We start from the raw sequence: 10,916 nt of genomic DNA on the forward strand, positions 1-10,916 counted from the left end.
TCGTAATGTACATGTTTTATACGTGTAGACAACAATTCTCTGTCCCTCTCTCTTCGCTGCACCGTTGTTGTTGCCTGTGAGTTTAGGTGATTGTTGTTGTAGCGTGCTGCGCACTCTCGCTGAGAAAGGCAGCAACTGTTAATGTTGCTGTTGTTGTTTCATTTTTCTTTTGCTTTTTCTTTTTGTTGCTGTTGTTGCAGTTGTTGTTGTTTTTGCTGATAGGCCTTTTTTGTCCCACTTGGGGGCTTGTTTTCAGTTTTCAATGTTAAGTGCGATAAAAGAGACAGCCAGAGAGAGAGAGCGAGTGAGAAAGAGTGCGATGTAATACGACGACAGGCAAAAGGACAGAAAGAAATGGAGCGATAAGGAAGGCCAAGCGCATGGAGTATTCCCCAATTGTTGGGCGATGTCTATGTAAATTCCTTGTGGCCGCCTACGCAAGTGCTTGCCACATGGCTGATGGCAGAGATAGAAGGAAAGGACCAAGAAGAGCGGGCTTCTAATAGGACAGACAATCAGCGCACTGCAATGCAATTAATTATGCCTTTAGATTTTGTGCACTGTGCATAATATTGCGCCAGATTCGATTAGAGTGGCAGTTATTCATCAGATTTTTCCATCTGGCTTTTAAGCGCATCACAAGGAATATTTATGCGATACACAAAGAATTCATAATTATTAAATTCGACGTTTTTGCTTAAACTCTTCGTTTAATTGCAAACAGCTGTTTTTGACGCCTCCATCTTTTGTCTTGTTCACTTCAACAGACAGGCAGACAGACAAACGCTGACTGATACAACACCCACGCAAAGTATATGCATGCATATACGTGAGAGTGTTTGTGCGGTTGCACGTGTGCGTGAGCGCAAGTGTGAGAATATGTTATGTAAGCGTTTTGTTGCTCTTTATGATAAAATTTTTCGCTTTGGCCTTGCCTCTATATGCATGCTATACTCTTCCCGCGCGAGCATTACAACTCGCCCACGGCGCGTGTAACACTCGCGAAAGAGACAACAACAGCTGTAAGCCACAAGTGTATTGGATCTTCGGTAATCCGCCAATAATCATCATAATCATTATTTATTTTTGCTCTAACTTGTTGTTGTCGTTGCTGTTGTTGTTGTTGTTGGTTTGGCGCGTGGCTGCGTTAATTGAACATTTTTGCCGTCGGTTGGGGGGAACCTGTGGCATTGAGGCGTCTTCTCGCTGTTCTGTTCTGTTCGCTTAGTTTCGAGTTATGGCCGCAAACATAAAGATAGATAACGGGTCACACCCCTATTGGGGTACGGTTAATGAAGTAGGTCGACCTTTAGATAAATATGAAAGTATGGCTCTGACTAAGGCTGCCTGCAGTCCCAGTTGAACGAGCTGGAAATATATTGGGAACACGCAAAATGAGGTGTTTCCTTTTAAGTATTTAGTATTTACTAATTTTAATTACAAGAGGTATTTCAATTTCAACCGCTAAGCATATTGATCTTTTTTAATAGAAAATAACTAAGGATGACTGCTTATACTTATTATGTGCTGCTGACATAATTAATTATTCTGTTTATTATTTCTAATTTGTTTAAGTTTTAGGTAACAGTGCACCTATCATTTCGTTATAATTTCTAAAAGTAAACTAATTTAAAATAATTGAAAACCAATTTGCACACTAGTAAGTCTCAAATATCATATCATTACGTTTATTTCAACAAAATAAATTGATCAGATAATACAATTTAGTCACAACGCTATAATTACATTTTTTAAATGTTTTTTTTTGCATATATCTTGTGGGAAAATTGGCTGGCTGATGAAATTTGAGACACCAAAAAATGCCAGTATAATTTTGTGCCATTTTTATTCAATATTAAAAATTAAGATAAAATAGTCATTAAAAAAAAATTCCTTAAAAAATTGTAGTGTAGAAAGCTACACTCGAGTGTGCTCGACTATGAGATACCCATTTTAAATGTTAGCAAAATACGGTATTATTCTCAAAATATACCAAAAATCACTTTAAAAAGTTTACCAAATGGTATATTTGGTATATTGATATGGTGCTACATTCAAGATTGGTATACCTTGTAGTAGTAAAATATACCAGCATTAGTATTAGTATATGTAGTGTAAAATATACCAGATTGTCACCCAAAGCATTCTTCATAGATGATTTGCTCATACTGAGTTATAAAGGTGGGTTTATAATATACACTTTATTATTTGTGATATTATAGTACTTTAAGGTTGTAAGGATTCCTCACTTAAAAACAAAGTGCATTCTAAATCTCTATATCTATCGATACAATATTAATGAATAACAACATTTATAAAATTTGAGGCTAATTACTGAAACCAACTAATTCGCTGGCATTGTTGGTTGTATCGATCGGTGAATTGCATTAAATATAATTAAACGATACGATATCTGTTGTCAGCCACAAGCTGCATGCCACATTGTTTGCTTATTCGGGTTATAATTAAGCGCTATTCAATAGGCCAATGCATATCCTAGCAATTTGCATTGGCCCACATTTCAAGCAATTATGGCACATTTGCATTGTAAATTGCATTTAAAAGCAGCAGTTAATTATAATTATTAAAATTGTGCAAGGCGAGCCGTAATGGGCGACGCGTCTGTTGCTCCCAATGGCTCAATAAGTCCCGATATATAAGTTTACTGTGTATACATATGTATGTATTGCAAATGGAACTGTTTTGGGTCAATGCGGAGTAGAAAAGCTAAACAAAAAAAAAAAAAATAAAAAAGAAGTAGGCAGGTGAACGCTCGAAAGAAGGCAACACTTTTTTATTGCTTAGCCATGAGTCGAACATTTAATCAAAACGAGAGCAACAGAGAAAGGAGAACGAGTGAGAAAGTGAAAGAGAAAGAGAGAGTGCGAGTCACGCCCACCAACATACATACATATGAATAGTATACATATGAATCTGAATAGTATACAATTTTGTGGCACACACACACACAAACATTCAAACGGAGTGCACGTCAAGCTGCCACTCAGTCAGTCATTCAGTCAGTCCGTCTGTCGTTGAGACTTTAACTCAGTCGTCGTCGTCGTCGTCGTCGTCATTGAGTAGTGAGTTGTGAAGGTTGCTTGCTTCGTTGATAAACAAGAATCGATAAAGCCAAACGAGATGTTTTGCCCCTCGTGTCAACAACAACAAAAACAACAACAACAATAACAAACACTTTCCCACACTCCAGCCCTGATTGAGATTGGGCTTTTGGCTCTGCTTATCAGCGACTGCATGGACAAAATTTGTACAATACAAAAGGATACGTGAAGGATGCGCTGTTAATTCGCCTTCTTTGCTGTCTTCAATGCAGGACTTTCGGCACGTGTTAACGTTTTTTTTCTGTCTCTCTCTCTCTCTCTATTTTCTAGACTACAATTGTTTTCTACACTTTCTACAGAACTTCACGTATGCAAGTGACATTTATAATCTATTTATTAAATTTATAGCGCTCGCAAATTTGACACGCCACTTTGTTCGCGTTTTCATATGAACTTTAACCCCAAAATTGACCCCTTTGAAATTGACATTTTAAAGATCAATTTTCCGCGATGGGAAAATTACACTTTTCATTTATTTGGTATTTATGCAGAGTATTGGCTTATCAATCAATCATACAGGTTGAAGCGTTTCGTGTTTATAAATAAATATTCTATTAATATTATCTGATCCATTAGAGTATCCGAATATATTTGCAGCTTTAAGAACAGCCAACTAATTTATTACAAAAAGTATTCTTAATTTAACTAATATTATTACAATTAGAAAAACTATATATGAAAAACTATAGAGCTCTCCAAATTCCAATATTACGAAATTTAGGCAACGTAATTTAAATAATTTCATAAACCTTAACATCTTAGAACATTCTTTCTGTACGACAGCGTCAAAAACAATAAAATAAAATACAATGCCTATATATTTTTAATTTTAAAATTAAACATTAAATTCCGATGTATTCAATGTATTCAATTCGATTTAATTAAATTTACTGTTAATTATATGTTCAATATGTATTTGTAATGCTATGTAGATGTATTTTAAATTGAAATTTAATTATTAATTCATCAAAACGTAACCAATAAAATTCCATTTGTCAACTTCTTGAATCAATAGGATAATAGCAGAATTATAATTTGTAACGAAACCTAATTTCTTATACCCTTCTTAACCCACATTACAAATATAGGGCATAATTAATCTAAAGAAAATAGCCTTAAGTTCACCTCAAACCGCACTAATCGTCATAGAAGAAGCAAAGAAGGCGAAGGCGAAGAAGAAGATGAAGAAGAGTAAAGTCTCAAAGATACAATGATAACACAATGGATGCTTGTTGCCAGCTATTTATACTATAAATGGTTACAAGGACAACGCGATTATGAAAATCTGTGAATGAGTTCGCGGCTTGGGGCTCAACATCCATCCTCTCTCTCTCTCTCTCTCTCTCTCTCATCTCCGGCTGCTGTCAATTTGACCTTACTAAGCTCGCAGGCTGCCAAGCTTCATAGGCTTGGTGGGCTGTGCAAACAAAGCATAAACATTGACTAAGCTCTAAACAAAAGGAAAACAACAACGACAACGACAACAACTACAGTCAGATAATGGACAGAAATTGTCATACTTTTTTGTTGCCAGGAAGAAACTCTCTATTGTCTAATGCATGTAAATGCAACAATACACGTAAGCGACTCGTAAATCCGTGTCTTCACTAAATCCAACTATGAACGAATACATATACTATATATACCAGATATTTCTTTTTTTTGTTCATACGAGTACTATAGTATTTCTCATCTGGTAGTTCGTTTCAATTAGCGATTTCTTTCGCACAAGGTTAACTAATAAACGCTAAATTAGTCTGCTAAGTAGTCAGCACATCGACAATGGCATACTCTCGTTTTTGACTTAATTAAAGCATTAATATTACTCTACGTTTAGATTAAAATTTATCTTGTTGGAAAAAACGCGGCTTAGAGTAATATTAGTATTAAATTGTAATTTCAACATAAATAAATTAGTCTACATATTGCAGAGTATAAGCTATTCGCTCAGTTTTAACCAAGTGTGATAATAATTTATTGGTCCAATATAAAAATACTAATACAAAAAATATATTTTTTCGTGTATCGAATAAACAAAAATTGATTTTTAGTTCATTATTAATGTGAATATTTTTAATAATTATTGTGTTTCGGTAATAAAATGAAATAATTGTATCTAAATTCAAGCTAATCAATTACAAGCAGCTTTTAAAAATTCGTATGTATGTTAAGGTACATAGTGATCAAAAGTACCAATGAACCAAAAATGTACCGAATTTATTGCAAATGTACCGAAATACGGTTCAAGCTTATACTATGCTTATTTATGCTGTCTCAAAGCCCGGCAATGTCTCTCATTTTCACTTTTTGCAAAACATCTATAAATTCTATAAATAATTATATTAAATACTTACTGCAGAGTCAAACAGCTGCTAGCCATAAAAAAAAGTTAATTTAAATTAACGCTCAAGTGTGCACAGCTGTTGAAACAACAACAACTCGATAGAAGCATATAAAAAACGCCAGACAAACACGAATTCACACGTAAACACATAACGTATATTATTTATACATTAGCATACTTTAACACTACACAATTACATAAAATTCTGTAGTTACTTACTACGTTTAAACTTAATAGTGGTTTTATGATAATGCAAAATATAACTATTCAATTATATTGCTGCTGTCACCAGAGCTAAACAACGCGCGCTTAACTTATGGTGGGGGAACATCGATGTTGCTATCGATGCATCGATTTTTTTATTTTACGATGTTTTAAGCATCGATTCGTTGCACCCAAAATAAATTCACTATTACGTATTACGCGTACTGTAGAATTTAGAGTTTTGAAATAAGGGCTTCATATTGGGTATTTCAAATACTTCTAATAGAGTGGTTGTTTTAAAAAATATTGTTATTCGCAAGCTTTCTGCAAAAACATCGATATTTCTAGCCACCTCTTATAAATGACATTCCAGTGTTAGAAAACATGAAACGTTGATTTGGCAAATGTTTTGTTTTTTTAATTTCACACACAAAAATGGGATTTGCAGCTTAAATAATTCGCTTTCACATAAATTCTGCTAAATTATAATTTAATCATCTTAAGTATAGTTAAAGGATTTGCTGCAACTACAGCTCTGTGTGAGCATATTCCTCATGCGTGGAATCCTTATCCTTGGGCACGATATAAAGTCCCTCGGATGTGGTCCAACGTGTGCCATGTTGAGGACTGTGAAGTCCCACGATTTCCATTTGTCCGGATATGGGGCGGCCATAGGAGCGACCTGACATGCCCAAATACATGCCGGTATCAACATGTCGCAGGCGCACGTGCGCATCACGCATCCAGCTCTCGTTCGAGCAAATCACATCCCAATGATCGCCAGTATCGCCAACGCCATCGACACCATAGGCCGAGACTTCCTGTTCACCGGAAAGCGGAGAGGAGAAATGATGCGAGTGCAGGTTCTTTTTGGTAGTCAAGTGCTCCAATCGGATGGTAGCGCCGCAAGCAATTGGTTCACCACGCTCGCACATTTTGTTATTCTGCCCCTTCACAGTCCAATGGCTGTTGACATCCTCCTTTTGCTCGACGCCAGTCACGGATTGTTGACCCGATCCAGAGCCGTATTTAACATCATGGGAATGCAGGCGGAACGAATAATCAGAATTGAGCAGTTTCAGTATTGAGCCACACGTCACAAAATTGGTCTGGGCAGCTGTTAATATTGGTAATTTGGTTATTGCAATTGATAGGAAATCGAAGGGCGGCAATTATGTCGTGGCCAATCACAGAAGACCACATAAACCATGCAGTAATTGAATCGAATAGTGGACGTACCGTTATTGCTGGGCAGACAGCTGATTAGTGCTAATGCCACGAAAAATAGTGTGTGTAGCATGCTGTCTTTATTCTTACGTTTACAATTAAGTACTTAATCTAATATAGAGTTTAATCCAAATGAAGCTTTCGGCGAAATCAGAGACACACGCAAACAAATGAATTTGACAGCTGCTTGTAGCGTGACCGCAGTTTCAATTTCAAAAATATACCAAAAAGTTTAGCGGGTCGCCAAAAAAGTGGTGGTCATCTAGAGTTGTGCGAAATCGCCGCAATGTCTATCGGTTTTGTCAAAGAGCTGAACAATGATTTTTAATTGTACAAAACTGCTAAAGAAAAAAATAATGATATTTTACCATATAGCAAAAAATTCCGGTCTTGCTTCATTTGTTTTAAAAAAGTTATTAGTCGTTTTAAAATTAATTAATTTTTTAAGAAGCTAGCAGAAGTGGCGCCGGTTTCAAAAATTCCCATGTACTCAATACAGTGCTGCCAGACAGCAATTTTTTCGGTGGTATATTTTTCATCATAAAACTTACGGTCACACTTCTACTGCTGGTTGCAAATAATTTTTTATTGTGAAAATTGAAGAAAAATTGCACTCAAACAGAAATTAATGGCACACAAGCGAGTGTTTATCTACCCTGCACTACTGGCGATATGTTATTTAGTTGGCGTGACATGGGTAAGTGTTGTAATCAGATGTTTGCCAACTACGACGCAACTCAAAATTATCAATACTCTGCTTTGTTTTTGTTTTCGTCAACAAAAGGCTGAAGGTGCAACACCAGCGCTGCCTTCGCTTGGCAGCAGCAACAACAACCACACAAGTCCACAAGGTGCGTCAGCTATACCACCAGCATTGAAAGCAACCGCAGCCGCTCCAGCGGCTGCAGCAACACCATCCACAAGCGCAGCGCCCAAGGGCAACACGACCAACAGTAACAATGGTCCAGAATGGTATGTAAACAATTATTTTAAATTATCCATCCTTCTGACGAATTTATCTTTGCAGTGCTTGTGCCGGCGCTCTGCTGCCCCAAGTGGACGCCAATGGCAAGGAGCTGCCCATATGCGCCGAGTGCAAATGTTCCCACGTAGCGCGCAACACGACGCTAATAAAGGTAAACAAATTGAATCTCCTCCACTTAAACTATAGTAATTCAGTTGACCTTGCTTGCAGGTCGTTGTCATCATTGTGATCTGGATCATATCCATTTTAGTGATATACATGCTCTTCCTCATGTGTTTGGAGCCCCTGCTTAATAAACGCGTCAAGGCAAACAATTATCAGGAGCACACCAATGAAGATGTACATAGCCCAAGACATTCAAAATATGCAGGCATTAAATATAGTCGACTAACTGCGGCCACAGATTTAGTCGACGATCAAGATGAGGATGATGACAGCATCAGCTTGGATGCTGTTGATGTTGCTGATGATGTGGCGCAGCTAGTTGACAATAAAGAAGCACTCAGCGTTTGATGCCATTTATTTGTCAAACGTTTTTTTTGTTGTGTGCTCAAAACTTACGTTAATTTTTGTTTTATTTTATGTTTATGTTACTAACACTAAACGCACGCAACAAAAAGCATTACTAACTAACGCTTATATCGCCTTGCTGCTCGCTCCAACTAATTGTTTTGCTTCCTTCTCTCCTTTCTTATTGTGCTCCAGGATGAGCCAGCACCGCCGATGCCAGTGGGCAGCAACAATCAGGAGCTAAGTGCCCGGGCTAATGTCCTAAATCGTGTGGGACATCAGCAGGACAAGTGGAAACGACAGGTGCGAGAGCAGCGCAGACACATCTACGATCGCCACACGATGCTTAATTGAGCGATATCAACAGATGGTGGGAAAATGAGATAAAGTCGAGGGAAATGTTTGGGAGCCGCGGCGACTTAAGACAATGTATTCCGGCAACACTTTGCATTAAATAATTGTGTATTTTAATTCCGAGCTTTGCACTCTTTCGTTTTCGACTCGTTAATTGGATCAAAATTTACTTTAATATTATTAGCAACAATTTATAATTTAAATAAAAACACTTGTAACTAAATTACCGATAAGATACGGAAAATAAAACTCTTGAATTATTTTCCAAAACGACCTTATGATTTTCATTGTTAATTTGTGTGTTTCGAATTACAGCGATTAACTGTGTATTAAAATTCATTAATTTGCTGACTGAATAAAAATTTAATTTGATATTATTCACTTTAATTTTTTTGAAATAATTTATAATTTATGCATGCCAATTTCTCCGTGACTCTGATTGAAATAAATCTTATGGCTTGGCCTTAAAATTTATACTAAATAAAGCATCGGCGAACTTTAATTTATAATTCTAAATATTTAAAAGGTTTAAAAACACACAAAGCTGTATACTGTTGTGTAAAAACTTTGGCCACAGCTAACATATTTATAATTTCCAATGGACAATAAAATCCATATATACAGGAGAAAAAAAAAAAAAACAATTTATTTAAAGATTAGAAAAATGTTTAAAGAGTTTAATTTTCCAAAAGAACCTCCAGCTTTATTTGATAAATTGTGTGTCTTAAATTACATCGTTTTTGTTGGGAATAAATGCCCTTTTAGTATCCCTTGACGGTTTCAGCAAAAGTCCAGTTCTCCTCAACCTTGAAGGGACCCTTTATGCTGCAGTTCGCGGCGGTGCAAATGCCCACTGTGTAACGGGGCATGCTGCGTGTATCACGATAGTACAACACCTTCATGGCCTCACGAATCTGTGTATGAAAATTCAGATTAATTTCTCTGTGCAATATGCATCGAGTTTAAGATTTCTTGGACTTACCAAATTAGTGGCCTCCTCGAAGGTAAAGTCACGATCCTTGGGCTTGCGTTCACGGACCAGTGGTAGGGCCAAATGACGTGCAAATCCAGTGGCAACCACATAGTCATCATAGGCGCGGCCACGCAAATCCACCGAGCCCAAGTACGGAGCACCGCCCTCATCGATGCCACCGACGACGACATCAATGTACAAGGGATTCATGCGCGACCGACGATTGTAGAGCACTCGTGTCATCCAGGTGGCCATGGCTTTGGGCTTCATGATGACGCCATCGTTGCAACACTGATCCTCAATCATCTTCTGTTCGATATTGCGCATAATCGACTGTATATCAGCAAAATCTCCACTGCCGCCAATCAGAATCTTATCGTTGATCTTAAAAACCCGATCGATGTTCTGGTAACGAGCCAAGGAACCGTAGGAAACGAGTGTATCAGCGGCCACCAAGACGCCGCCGTCGAATTTGATGCCCAGTACCGAAGAGCCTGTAGTGATGGCAGCGCTGCGGGGAATGAATTACGATGAGAAATCAGACAGAACAGACTTGAGCAATAACTTACGTGCTGTGTTTGGTGCCATAAGGACCGCAAGTTGTCAATTCACGCGGCAGCTGAGCTGGAGCTCCATTGTTATAGCCTCCTCCGATGAAATTGTAGAACTGACCGGGTGCTGGTCCATTTTGCCACATTGGCTGTGCAAAGCTGTTGTTCATCATTGTGGAAAAACTTTAATACACCTTAAATCAAACTGGAATTTGTTAATTCTGCTGTTTGTTGCGAAAAAGAGTTGCAGAATGACAGGCACAAATAAAAAGCCGAACAGTTTCTTTTGATTAGCGTGACCGCACTTAGCTTGATGCAATATACTAAAATATACCACTCCCTTGATTCTGCTAAATATACCAATATTATCGCAGCTCGATAGATTTTCTTTACATCAACATTTAAGTGAATCTTTAAAATTCCGTTAATATTTATTTACGTGCATTGGACTTTATAAATATACTTTTTGTTCCATTTCAATGCAAGAATTTCTTAAAGCTAATAATCTCGAAAGTTTTTCAACACTGTTAATGCATATCGATAGATTTGCTTATCGAAAGCGAAAATAAAATTGAGCACCCTTGTGGCAACTCTGTGCTTTCACAGGGTGACATTAGCTTAACTAGCAGCGGTAATTTCAAAACTA

General features: G+C 37.3%; 3 protein-coding genes across 3 annotated transcripts; 1 reads left to right on the forward strand and 2 right to left on the reverse strand.

Moving 5' to 3' along the window:
* Positions 1-6,062: 6,062 nt before the first annotated feature.
* LOC133839356 (stromal cell-derived factor 2) lies at positions 6,063-7,090 on the reverse strand. The gene is made up of 2 exons (XM_062270845.1): positions 6,910-7,090; positions 6,063-6,787 (listed from the first exon to the last, which is right to left on the reverse strand). Exons 1-2 carry the CDS (start codon positions 6,968-6,970, stop codon positions 6,198-6,200), a joined length of 651 nt encoding a protein of 216 aa, XP_062126829.1. The 5' UTR covers positions 6,971-7,090; the 3' UTR covers positions 6,063-6,197.
* Positions 7,091-7,429: 339 nt separating this feature from the next.
* Positions 7,430-9,017, forward strand: LOC133839354 (uncharacterized protein CG1161). Its single transcript, XM_062270844.1, has 5 exons — positions 7,430-7,594; positions 7,682-7,869; positions 7,925-8,033; positions 8,093-8,221; positions 8,588-9,017. The coding sequence occupies exons 1-5, from the start codon at positions 7,526-7,528 to the stop codon at positions 8,744-8,746; spliced, it is 654 nt and encodes a 217-aa protein (XP_062126828.1). The 5' UTR covers positions 7,430-7,525; the 3' UTR covers positions 8,747-9,017.
* Positions 9,018-9,422: 405 nt separating this feature from the next.
* On the reverse strand, positions 9,423-10,567 carry LOC133839353 (proteasome subunit beta type-4). Its single transcript, XM_062270843.1, has 3 exons — positions 10,289-10,567; positions 9,729-10,230; positions 9,423-9,660 (listed from the first exon to the last, which is right to left on the reverse strand). Exons 1-3 carry the CDS (start codon positions 10,441-10,443, stop codon positions 9,508-9,510), a joined length of 810 nt encoding a protein of 269 aa, XP_062126827.1. The 5' UTR covers positions 10,444-10,567; the 3' UTR covers positions 9,423-9,507.
* Positions 10,568-10,916: the final 349 nt, after the last annotated feature.

This window comes from Drosophila sulfurigaster, chromosome 2R (genome assembly GCF_023558435.1).
Source record: "Drosophila sulfurigaster albostrigata strain 15112-1811.04 chromosome 2R, ASM2355843v2, whole genome shotgun sequence".
NCBI classification, from domain to species: Eukaryota; Metazoa; Arthropoda; class Insecta; order Diptera; family Drosophilidae; genus Drosophila; species Drosophila sulfurigaster.

Excerpts from the sequence above, each read along its gene's own strand:
- LOC133839353 (XM_062270843.1), bottom strand. The coding sequence starts at position 10,443 with ATGATGAACAACAGCTTTGCACAGCCAATGTGGCAAAATGGACCAGCA. Across the intron at positions 10,231-10,288 it reads TATGGCACCAAACACAGCAC|CGCTGCCATCACTACAGGCT; the intron begins GTAAGTTATTGC and ends CATTCCCCGCAG. Across the intron at positions 9,661-9,728 it reads TCGAGGAGGCCACTAATTTG|ATTCGTGAGGCCATGAAGGT; the intron begins GTAAGTCCAAGA and ends TTTCATACACAG.
- LOC133839356 (XM_062270845.1), bottom strand. The coding sequence starts at position 6,970 with ATGCTACACACACTATTTTTCGTGGCATTAGCACTAATCAGCTGTCTG. Across the intron at positions 6,788-6,909 it reads CTGTCTGCCCAGCAATAACG|CTGCCCAGACCAATTTTGTG; the intron begins GTACGTCCACTA and ends CAATATTAACAG.
- LOC133839354 (XM_062270844.1), top strand. The coding sequence starts at position 7,526 with ATGGCACACAAGCGAGTGTTTATCTACCCTGCACTACTGGCGATATGT. Across the intron at positions 7,595-7,681 it reads ATTTAGTTGGCGTGACATGG|GCTGAAGGTGCAACACCAGC; the intron begins GTAAGTGTTGTA and ends CGTCAACAAAAG. Across the intron at positions 7,870-7,924 it reads AGTAACAATGGTCCAGAATG|TGCTTGTGCCGGCGCTCTGC; the intron begins GTATGTAAACAA and ends TTATCTTTGCAG.